The sequence below is a fragment of the Babylonia areolata genome, chromosome 33, assembly GCF_041734735.1.
Source record: "Babylonia areolata isolate BAREFJ2019XMU chromosome 33, ASM4173473v1, whole genome shotgun sequence".
In the NCBI taxonomy this organism is placed as follows: Eukaryota; Metazoa; Mollusca; class Gastropoda; order Neogastropoda; family Buccinidae; genus Babylonia; species Babylonia areolata.
In genome coordinates, this window is record NC_134908.1 from 18,309,266 (window position 1) to 18,322,123 (window position 12,858).

The 12,858-nt window shown below is 39.3% G+C and overlaps 1 protein-coding gene and 1 long non-coding RNA gene across 2 annotated transcripts; both read left to right on the forward strand.

Annotated features, from left to right (window-relative positions):
• The first annotated feature begins 946 nt into the window (after positions 1-946).
• On the forward strand, positions 947-3,368 carry LOC143277243 (uncharacterized). Its single transcript, XR_013053705.1, has 3 exons — positions 947-1,063; positions 1,947-2,059; positions 3,140-3,368. It is a non-coding gene; the product is annotated as an uncharacterized LOC143277243 (long non-coding RNA).
• Positions 3,369-3,567: 199 nt separating this feature from the next.
• Positions 3,568-11,651, forward strand: LOC143277224 (uncharacterized). Its single transcript, XM_076582012.1, has 2 exons — positions 3,568-4,128; positions 6,665-11,651. Exons 1-2 carry the CDS (start codon positions 3,745-3,747, stop codon positions 7,751-7,753), a joined length of 1,473 nt encoding a protein of 490 aa, XP_076438127.1. The 5' UTR covers positions 3,568-3,744; the 3' UTR covers positions 7,754-11,651.
• Positions 11,652-12,858: the final 1,207 nt, after the last annotated feature.

Genomic DNA, 12,858 nt, shown 5'->3' on the forward strand with positions numbered 1-12,858 from the left:
CAGCTGACACCATATCAGTTCTAATGGCGTTAACTCAAGATATCCTTTTCGAAAACTATATTTCAGAGTCTATTTTGCGTTGATTCTAAATCAGTTCTTCACGCTATCGAACTTATAAAAGAAATGGTCAGGTATGAACTCGTTATTATTGAAATCAACCATTTGATTCACGAACTCTTACAAAGAGGCTCTTACATAACCTTTTGCTGGATTCCTTCTCATTGCGGTTTTTATTATAATGAAAAAGGAGCTAAAAGTTCCATGAAGGAGTTAGATTTAAATATTTCGCTTTCACTACAGGAAGGTTACACCATGGTAGAAAAAGTCCAACGGTCAAAATTTCGGTTTGAAGAAAAGCACACCACAACTCGGAGTTACTGCATAAGAATATACAGAAAATGTGTGGTTTCAGGGGAAAACATTACCATAGTGATTTTCATAAGAGGCAAATCATTTCTCTAATCTGCAGATGGAAAATGAATTGTTTTAAGACAAAATATGTCAGTAATGTTTCTTGCATCTGTGGTGCTCACATAACAGCCGATCATATACCAACTTGTGATAAGTCTCACATCCCTGAACTGAGATCATCTTCAGTGTTGACGATCTTCAGCAGTCCATTGCTTATGTATGACTATTTCAAAAACTCCTTGTTAAATAGTCCAGTTGGTTCACTGTTATACTTGTTAGTTTTTCATTAGAAATGTGTTATACTGTTATGCTTATTTTTTTCTTCTTTTTTTTTTTAACAAAACTTAAATCAATCATTTTCTATATGTAACACACACGCGCGCGCGCTCACACACTTTCGTACACAGTAATTTCCTCGCCCCCTCCACCCACTCGATTTTTTTCCTACCCTCGTCCAATATCACTGACAGTGAAAAGACGTTAAACTAAAGAACGAACGAACATTATTTTGTGTCACAAGACTTGTCTCCCATTGCGAGCATCTCATTTCTTGAACACGACGTAAGTTACAATTTCTGTTTGGTGCAGTGATTAAAATCGGTAACAACGGGGTTCTGTGCTTTTTGTCATAAAGAAAAGGAAACGACACGAGGTGACGAATATTTGTTCTCTTATCACTTCATTGTTGTAGATTCTTTTCTTTCTTTTTAAAAAAAATCAATAATCACGATTAATTACCACTTTCGACTTCAGGCACAAAGATGGTGAAGAGGTAGTGTAAAATAATCTAATTTCGACCGGTTCAGTCACCTGCTTTGGTTCTCAACAAATTACTGTTGACTAACAGCATACCTATTTGATTCGCACAGTCAGTAATTTTTGTCAGACTGTCTGTGATCGAATACAACGCCTGTCGTGTTTATCATAATTATCGTATCATATCATATCAATATCAAGGCGTGCAGGCCTGACAAGGCCTTTTGCCCGCTTGAAGTGGGGAAGAAAAAGAGAGTCCCCACATATGTCTGGTGCATTTTTCAACATGGAGTACGCAATGCTTGAAAAATCAAGAAATATGTAGATGAGTTGTATTTATAATTTTGTAAATGAATGTCAAGATAATTTTTTTAATGTATTCACTGTACCTGCGGAAACAACCTCTTGTGACAAATTATTATTCCAAACATTTGTTACTCTGTTAGTAAAGAAATGTGCAAATCTGGAAGTTTTTAATGAAACTTTTTATAGTTTGTAGGAATGGCCTCTTGTAACACTGTTCTCATTCAATGTAAACAAAGAGTTCTGCTGTCATATAATCCATGAGTCATTTTATACATCTCTATTAAATCACCACGCAGTCTTCTATAATCTAAACTAGGTAACTGAAGTGCTTGCAACCTTCCATGCATGTGAAGTCATACATGTAATGATGTATGCATGTTCGCATGTGTACACACACACACACACACACACACACACACACACACACAGAAATTAAATTCTTAACTACATGTGTGATACATGCATGCTTTCAGACATTGTGACCAAATGGCATCCCCTGATCAGCAAGTGATGTCAGAGGTGAAGATAGAGATTGATGTGGCTGAAGAAACAGGACCACTGTGGATGACACAGGATCAATGTTCAGGTCAGTTGCACATTCACCGTTTTTATTTCATGACATTTCATATCTTGGCCCAGTAGTAACTAGTATGGAACAAACTGCCTTTCTCAATCTCTTATATGGATTCCACAGTACAGTTTAGTTTTTAAAAAGTATAACAAAACACACTCTTCCAATGTTTCATTATGCCTACCATCTTATTGACTTTTCTTCTAGAAGTTATGATGGACATGTGTGTGTACATATGCAGTTTATGTGTTAGTGTGTGCACTCACTCACCTCACACTTGTTTTTGTATGGTGTACCTGATGCATACAATATGTTTATATGTATAACTTTTTATTGTAAACTCCACAAACTCCCTGTCTGGGATGTGTGAGCATCAGTCTTCATTATCATTATTACTGCTATGGTTTATTATTATTATTGAAATTATCTCTTTTTTTATCACTGTTATCATTATTAAAATTTCAAGTCAATTGACAGTGTACAACATCTTGGTGAGGTCCTAGGAATCAGCCTTGTGTCATTGTTCTTGAACCAGCACACAGTGACTGCTATTGTAGAGCTAGATGTGTTCAATTCCAGTCTTAGACATATTCACCCTCATATCATCATTCTTGTTGTGTACAATTCCAGTCTTAGACATATTCACCCTCATATCATCATTCTTGTTGTGTACAATTCCAGTCTTGGACATATTCACCCTCATATCATCGTTCTTGAACCAGCACACAGTGACAGCTATTATAGTGCTAGATGTGTACAATTCCAGTCTTAGACATATTCACAAAGTCTTTCACTTTCTGTATATTTCATTATTTGTGTGGATGTGTTTTATTTTTGTGGTGTTTTTTGTTTGTTTTGCAATCACTGTCAGTTGGATTGTGACCATTTCGGGTGATTGATTGATTGATTGATGGATTTAATGTTAATCAGTTACTGTTAATTGAGTCTCAAGCATTTGTGATGAGCTTTTTTGGTGATGTGTGTGTGCGTGCGTGCGTGGCATGCGTGCGTGCGTGTGTGAACGGTGGATCTGGGGAATGTGATGGTGATAGAGGAAGAGAGATGTAGTTGACATTTGATGCATAACTGTTGCAGGTAGCACGTGTGAAACACCTGAAAATAATGTAGGCACAGCCACCACACCCTGTGAGACAGACACTCAGAATCCATCAGCTGCTGTCATGAAGTCTGAAACAGACAGACACACAGACAGTGGTCCAGGTATTAAAGCTGAACCAGTTGATCAGGATGCAACAAGTGGTGTGTTTCACCACTTCCAGTCTGTAGTCAAAAGAGAAGAGGATGTGAACATCAGATGTGAATCCTGTACCTGTATTAATTTGTCTTCTTCACCAGTGACTCCATGGAATTTTAAGTGTCATTTTCAGTGTGAGAGATCAGAAGTTCAGTTCCAAACTGAATCTATCAGCACAAACATAAACCATGATGTTATCAAGACTGAACCAGATGTCATCAAGACTGAACCAGTCACAGCAAACACCAGCAATGATGTCATCAAGAATGAACCAGTCACAGCAAACACCAGCAATGATGTCATCAAGACTGAACGAGTCACAGCCAACACCAGCAATGATGTCATCAAGACTGGACCAGTCACAGCAAACATCAGCAGTGATGTCATCAAGACTGAACCAGTCACAGCAAACACCAGCAGTGATGTCATCAAGACTGAACCAGCCATGGCAAACATCAGCAGTGATGTCATCAAGACTGAAGCAGTCACAGCAAACATCAGCAGTGATGTCATCAAGACTGAACCAGTCGCAGCAAACATCAGCAGTGATGTCATCAAGACTGAACCAGTCACAGCAAACACCAGCAATGATGTCATCAAGACTGGACCAGCCATGGCAAACATCAGCAGTGATGTCATCAAGACTGAACCAGTCACAGCAAACATCAGCAGTGATGTCATCAAGACTGAACCAGTCACAGCAAACACCAGCAGTGATGTGCAGACTGAAGCAGCGACAGACATCATGATGACCGTGAGACCTGATGCAGTCAGATCTGAATCCACCTTCAGGAAGGATGAAGACAACAGACCAGCAGGTGATAACCAGGTGGGTAAAACTTCTGGTTTGGGGTACTTCATATTTTCTACAAGATATGTAATAAACACTTATCCTTTTTAAATTTTTTTTTTTTATCTCTCTTGGGCTGTGGTTTTGTTTCTTTTCCTTCTAAGTTATTCTTCAACCAAGTGCACACAGCTGTTGTAATTTAGAAAGTTTATATAAAAAAGAGTAGTTTTTCTGACAGTATGTGTTTAAGGTATATAAAAGAGATAGAGAGATAAACTTTAGTAATCTTAATTTTTTGTCTGTTTTTGTTTGTTTGTTTGTTTTTTAAATCGATTTCCTTATAAATAAATTCCAGTTACAGTGTCAGTGCACTTCTGTGAAGAACACAAAAAATAATGGAGAATTAAACATTTCCACAGACATTTTACTGTTATTATTGTTCTGGTTGGTTTGTGTTTTTTTTTGTGGGGGGGGGGTTGTTTGTTTGTTGTTTTCATAGTATTTAGCACTTTAATGACACAAATTGAAACATTGATAAATAGCAGTGCACTTGTTTCATTTTCAGCTGAAAGAGTTCATATATTCTGCTTTGTAGTTGTATGGAAGTTGCATTAAGCATACTTCCATGAACAGCAAAATTCTGCTTGTAATGGAATATCAGTCTGAATATACTATGGGAAACGAATTAGTCAACACATCTCACTATTTCAAAACATTAAATTAGACACACACACCCTGCCCCCCTCCCCCCCCCCCCCCCCAAAAAAAGGCTGAAGTCAGAGACAGGTTGCTGTGTTTTCCACTCAGTGTGAAGGCCTTACACTGTTTACATTCATCCGAGTAGTTTGTTTTCAACTCTCACCTCAAGTAGACACTTGGTACCCGCTTTTATTTACAAACAAAATCGATTTCCTTATAAATAAATTCCAGTTACAGTGTCAGTGCACTTCTGTGAAGAACACAAAAAATAATGGAGAATTAAACATTTCCACAGACATTTTACTGTTATTATTGTTCTGGTTGGTTTGTGTTTTATTGTGTGGGGGGGGGGTTGTTTGTTTGTTGTTTTCATAGTATTTAGCACTTTAATGACACAAATTGAAACATTGATAAATAGCAGTGCACTTGTTTCATTTTCAGCTGAAAGAGTTCATATATTCTGCTTTGTAGTTGTATGGAAGTTGCATTAAGCATACTTCCATGAACAGCAAAATTCTGCTTGTAATGGAATATCAGTCTGAATATATACTATGGGAAATGAATTAGTCAACACATCTCACTATTTCAAAACATTAAATTAGACACACACACACCCTCCCCCCCCCCCCCCCCCCCCCCCCCCCCCCAAAAAAAAAAAGAAAAGAAAAAAGGCTGAAGTCAGAGACAGGTTGCTGTGTTTTCCACTCAGTGTGAAGGCCTTACACTGTTTACATTCATCCGAGTAGTTTGTTTTCAACTCTCACCTCAAGTAGACACTTGGTACCCGCTTTTATTTACAAACAAAAGTGTCCCCCAAAACACATGGAAAATCAACAGGGAAATAAAGGGGAAAAACGGCTCTCCCTGTGTCAATTATCTCAAACTGGAAGACGGTCATTACACTACAGACAGACAAACCGTAGTGATTATTTTGGCATCCACTGTCTTCCTTTTCCAAGAAGTCAGATTCATGAGAGACTGTGTGATTTATCAAATCATCTGGAGCAGCACAGTTCTTCTTAGTGGAACTTCTGCTCTCCAACTGTGCGAAGATTCCACAGCTCGCCCTGATGAAATTCACCACAGTTTGCTGAATCAGCTTCCAGCAACTTGTGTATGAACCGATTTTAATTTGAGAACACAATCACATCTGGATCTTGTGGGTTCTTTCCCCCTTCCTAACAGAAGGCCCTGATCACACCCTTCCCTAAATCTGGCAAAGGTCTGACAGATCACATCCACTACCAACCACATAAGGTGCAACAAGCAATGCATTTATAAACATACAACATTAACATGTCATTGTCACCTTTGATTTAGAAAACACCTTTGACACTGTCTGGAATTATTGTATCCTTTCAGACCATGACCATGGCTTTCAAGGTTATCCAGTTTTTATTGACACACGTGTGTAAACAAAGCGAGTCGACGCAATCACCTGGTCTCAATTGTCTGTGTGTACCCGTCTGTCTGCGTGTGTACCTGTGTTAATTAAACTTTGTTGACCTTTGCTTGACGACTACTGTTAGTGATATATGCAAATAAAACTCAGTGGTGTGATAGGTATGAGTGAGACCTTTCCAGTCATAACCTGTACTGTGTACAATGATGTGTTGAGGCGCTCAGTAAGAAGTCAGAGGTCAAGGTCACTTTCAAGACAGTATGCTTTACAGTGTCCTTTTTATTCCAGTGCTGTAATTCACTTGTTCAGATCAGTGGGTATTATATATGTGTGAGTCTTGAAGGCCTTGCCTCAATTTTTTGTGTGTTGGAACAGCACATTGTGTGCCTTGGAAAAGCACATTGTGTATTGGTTGTGTTTGTATTACTCAATTTACTGTTAACATTGGTTATTAAAACTGATTTTTCATTTCAGAAACTAGTGAAACTTCATTCCTCAGTCATTGACAAAACAACACCTCAGCTGTCAGTGTCTGGAGCGAACAGAACTCCTCTACACAAGTCTGCCAACACTTCTGGGTCACTGCTGTCCCTGAACAGAAGTCACGTGTGTCAGCGATGTCCTGCTGCCTTTGTTCTATTCAACAGTTTAAAACTACATCTGATGCATGTTCATGGTGAGAAACTGCATGCTGTGTTACCTGTGTCCTCCACACCTGGTGGTTGTGATGCTGGTAACTATAGCAACATGAATGTGGAAAAGGTTACTGACCTTGATGACAGAGACATTTTGCAGAGAAAAAACAACAAATCTGATGATAACACAGACAAGGAAAGTAAGGAGAAAAAGAGCAGGCACCATGTGTGTGACGTGTGCAGTAAGGCTTTTATTCAGGCTTGTGACTTGAAGAGACACAAGTTGATTCATACTGGTCATAAACAGTTTGTGTGTGATGTGTGCAGTAAGGCTTTTACTCTGGCTTGTAACCTGAAGAAACACAAGTTGATTCATACTGGTCATCAACTAAGACCATTTGTGTGTGACGTGTGCAGTAAGGCTTTTACTCTGGCTTGTAACTTGAAGAGACACAAGTTGATTCATACTGGTCATAAACAGTTTGTATGTGATGTGTGCAGTAAGGCTTTTACTGAGGCTGGTACCTTGAAGAGACACAAGGTGATTCATACTGGTCATAAACAGTTTGTATGTGATGTGTGCAGTAAGGCTTTTACTCAGGCTGGTACCTTGCGGAAACACAAGTTGATTCATACCGGTCCTAAACCGTTTGTGTGTGATGTGTGCAGTAAGGCTTTTATTGAGGCTCGTGACTTGAAGAGACACAATTTGATTCATACTGGTGATAAACAGTTTGTATGTGATGTGTGCAGTAAGGCTTTTACTCAGGCTGGTGACTTGAAGAGACACAAGTTGATTCATACTGGTGATAAACAGTTTGTATGTGATGTGTGCCCTAAGGCTTTTACTTGGGGTCGTACCTTGAAGAAACACAAGTTGATTCATACCGGTCCTAAACCGTGTGTGTGTGACGTGTGCAGTTTCTGAGGCTGGTAACCTGAAGAGACACAAGTTGATTCATACTGGTCATAAACAGTTTGTGTGTGACGTGTGCAGTAAGGCTTTTACTTGGGCTGGTGACATGAAGAGACACAAGTTGATTCATACTGGTCATAAACAGTTTGTGTGTGACGTGTTCAGTAAGGCTTTTACTCTGGCTGGTATGTTGAAGAGACACAAGTTGATTCATACTGGTCATAAACAGTTTATGCTTGACATACGCAGTAAATTTTTTACTCATGTTGGTAAAGTGAAGGCACACAGAAGAATGCACACAGGGGAAAAACGTGGTCACTTCAAAGTAAAAAGTCACAAGAAGATCCACACAGGAGAGAAACCTCACGTGTGCCAGACCGTGAAAAAGATTTTGCTCCAACCAGTACTCTAAAGCAAAACAACATGGCCTAGAGGTAACGCGTCTGCGCAGAAAGCAAGAGAATCTGAGGGCACTGGTTCAAATCACAGCAACGTCGCCTGTCTGCTGTCACTAAATGTTGACTGATTAATCCAAACATGACCTAATCCTACATTGTGAAGAATGTTCTTTACAAATAGTATCCAGGGGTTTTCAGTTGTGTCTGGTTGGTTCATCATTGACATATAGACCTTTTGGATATGGCTATCATCATGTGCATCCAGAATATGAGTCCAGTGGCCAAGAACTCTGCTTGCAATATGAATTCCGATTGGAAATAGCCCAATTCTGCTAGAGCTGGCAGATTCATTGGTTTAGAATGTACCCCTAGAAGCAGTTTGCAAAATTTAATATACATTTGTTCATGTGAATGTTTCGAAGAAATACAGTTTCTAAAGAAATCTGTCATTCCTGTATTGAATGAATTGGTAGTTCTAGTTTAAGCCCATGGGAACCAGAGTTCAGATCCATATGATAATATAGGTAAAACAAGCAAATCAAAAAGCTGCAGTACAATATCCAAAAGGATATCGTGCTTTTTAATGATTCGTCGGAGGGAATGTGCTGCTTTTGATGTCTGTTTGGCTAGGTGCTCTTGGGCATAAGAGAATGTTCCAGTTTTGAGAAATAATATACCCAAGTACTTGTACTGGTCGGTTGTTTGGATTATATTATTGCCTATTGTGAAAATCAAGGCACTTTGGGATCGGTGTGTGTGAAAACTATTACTTTAGTTTTGTCTATGTTAATTTTTAGATCCCAGTTTTCACAATAGAGATTGAGTTTATCCAGTTTCCTTTGTAATCCTATCTTTGTCGTGGACAAAATTACTAGGTCATCAACATATAGTAAGCATGAAACAATATCAGTTTTGTCAAGGTCTATGGATGGTGAGTTAGCAACGCCCAAACATTTTGGAAGATCATTGATAAAGATGTTAATGAAGTTGGACTGAGTGTGTTTCCTTGCAGTACCCCCTTCAGTATGGGTATTTCAGAAGAAAATCCTGTATCAATTCTTGTGCAAACTGTGGCATTTTCATACATGCTTCGAATAACTCTAAAGCAATTTCCATTTATACCGATTTGATATATTTTTAGCATTAGAGCGTGATACCAGACTGTCAAATGCTTTCTGAAAATCAACAAAACAGGAGAATTACCTCTTTAAGTATGAATATGTGGTCCGAGGTCTTGTGTGATTTTCAAAAGCCTGCTTGTTCTTTTGAAGCAAATTATTGTCTTCAAGATAGTTTGAACGTGTGAACGCATTTTGGTACCAATCCTGGAGCTGTCGTGGATGTCTTCTTCTGTTGTCGTGTACAGGTCTATACTGAAGTCGTGGCCGTGTCTTTCCTGTCGGCTTCTCCCACAGTGTGATGTCAAGATGTCGACCAATGATGGCTGCCAGGAAACCAGCACCTCCTGTGTTAGGGTGTACCTCGTCTTTCAAGTGATAGTCTGCACGCAGGTTGTCATGACCTAGGAAAGAGATGTTGTCCAGTTCATGAAGCTTTGTATACAGCAAGGCGTTGAACAAGTCTATTCTGCGACTGAACTCCTTCTGACAGGTGGTTGTGGCCTTGCTGATAACGATCTTGCTGCTTGCTTTCATTTCTCTTCTTATTTGTTGAACAGCTGAGGTCAGTTTATTGCTGGTTGCTTCTGCATGGAGATTTCTTAAGTCATTTACACCCACATGTATGAGGACGGTGTCAGGACTGTCAGAAGTGGTGTCAAAAGTACACTGTTCTGCAATGGGTGTCTTTTTCATCGTCACGTTCCGTCCTTAAGAATGACCGAGTCGCTTGTGGTCTATGCCACTGAGTACTGAATCATGCAGTACAATAACACGTGGCGAGTGAGTGGTTGAGCTCATTGTCATCTCCGAGTATTGCGTTGTCGTCCTTGGAAGCATCACTGTGAGCATCAGTGCCAGAGTCGTCTGTGTTTTCTCCTTGGGTCATGTTAACCCAGCTGACGTTGATGCTCTTTTCTTCTTTATTGTCTCCTTGTGTTTTACAGCTACTTGAGGGGACGTGTGTTTCTTCATGCTGTGTATTCTGTTTTGTGACGCTGGCTGAAGTATGTGTTTGTAGGTTTGTTTTTGAATCTTTGCTGGTGGATGGGACTGGGGTTTCAGGGAGAGCGTTATGTTCCTTAAGCTTCACATTTGTTTATCTGTCAGTACAGTGTCTGTGAAGGTCAGGGTTTGAATCCCTGTCTCACCCTTTCTCCCAAGTTTGACTGGAAAATCAAACTCAACGTCTAGTCTTTCAGATGAGGGGATGAACCAAGGTCCTGTATGCAGCACACACTTGGCACACTGAAAAAGAACCCATGACAACAAATGTTGTCCTTTGGCAAAATTGTGTAGAAGAAATCCACTCTGATAGGTAAACAAACATGCACTCAAGGCCTGACTAACGTGTTTGGTTATGCTGCTGGTCAAGCATTTGCCAAGTAGATGTGGTATGGCATATGTATGTAATTAACTGACCACAGTGACACATTGAAAAACTGACACTAAAGTCAGAATATCAAATGTTAAAATGTCATAACCAAGTTCATGTCATTTATTCTGTCTCCAACAACATAACTCATTGAATGGTGAATAAAAATGGTGTCTATTTTAAATATAATGATTTTAATCCTAATTCTGATTTGTCCATGATTGACATTGTCTTGTTAACAACAACAACAAAAAAAGAGAGAAAAAAAGGCACTTGATTGACACTGTATATTTAACACACACACACACACACACACACACACACACCACACACCACACACACACAAAAGAAAAAAGGCACACCAATTTGTAACCAAGATGGTGTGTATTTGTGACTTTGTGATTTTTCATTCTTAACTCTCTTCAGATTTTTATTTTTTTATTTTTCTGTATGCATATTTACAGTGTGTATCTATGTCTCTGTGTGCATGCGCACATGTGAGTGTGTATGTGCGTGTGTGTGTGGTTGTGTGTGTGCGCGCGCGCGTGTGTGTATATGCATCAGATTATGTGTATGTGTGTTTGGTATTATGATAACATGGATTATGTTTGTTATGTTTGGATGTTTGCTATGTGGGTGAGGTGACTGTACATTGTATGCAAGGGAGTGGGGGTAGATTTGTTATAAAATTCTCACTTGTGATTATGATTTTTATGTGATTTTTTTCTTCTTCTTATATTTTAGTCATGTGATTTGCCTTGAGTATTATTGTCTTTGAATGAAAATGCAGTAGAAATAAAACATTCTTATTATTTCTATTAATTGATGTTGATGTGACAATGATTAACAATTCTAAATCTTTTATCCAATCTAATAGGTGCATACTTTTTCCCCTCCAAACATATCACTCAGATAGCCAGTGTAATTGATTGTGAGTACAATATTCATATCAAATGTGTTCTGTTTTGTATTGGATGAAATATGTAATATTTTTATGTACCTCCATGGGGTTTCCTGGAATAAACATGTCTTTACATGTCTTGTCTTGTCACTGATAATAGAATGGCTGGCATGTCTGTCTGCCTGTCTGTCTCTCAGTCTGTCTGTGTACTTGTCTGTCTGTCTACCTCTGTCTCTGTATATTTATATACATATTAGTGTCTGAGTGTGGATAGAGGGAAGGGGAGACAGCTTCTTTCAATCAGTGTTATCACAGTCTGAGTGCATCATCTCCCTGTTTACTGAGTGTACTAGATTCATATATTAGTTTCAGATGTAAAGACATCAAATTCATGCACACATGCTTGCATGCATCACACATACACATCCACACTCACACACAATATGCTACACAGTACACACACATGCATGTACACACCCACACACACACTGTACACCCACACATGTACAAACAGACGCGCGTGCACACACACACACACACATGTACCAGACTCGCATCCATACACAACACCCACATGTACCACACACACACATAGTGACATACACACACGTTCACACACAGGCATATAATAGCACACACACTCCCACTTCTTCACACACACACACACACAAAACACAGATACAAACATCCTATCCTAGGAGGATATTCATTTCTTAATTCCTAAAAGGGTATGATACATACGTCAAAATACAGTGCAGGGAAAGATGCACAGAAGTCCGAAAATTAAAAGATGAAAGGAAATAGGTCACTGGCAAACAGCTGTACCCAGACCCCACACTACACATAAAAGTATACAAATCCCAACACACACACATACACATACACTGTTAAACACACACATTCACACACACGGAAAAACACATGCAGACATATACACACATACATGCACACACACACACACACACACACATTTCTACATGCCTCAATTCACATACACATGTGCGTGTGTGCACGCACGCACACACACACTCATGCACACAAACACACACACACTTCTACATGCCTCAGCTCCCATAATTCAGCCACATGCACACACACACACACACACACACACAAGTGTGCAAGTGCAGGGAAACACACACACACATATTTCACATCTCCTATGATATGCACACAACACACACACTCAAACAGACAGAGAGAGAGAGGTACTACAGACATGTACCCAAGCACACACATACATTTGGGAAGGCCCAGGGAAACTCTGTTCTATTTTGAAGAAATATGTGCATTGTTTGTTTGGCAATGATACCATTATCTGTGTT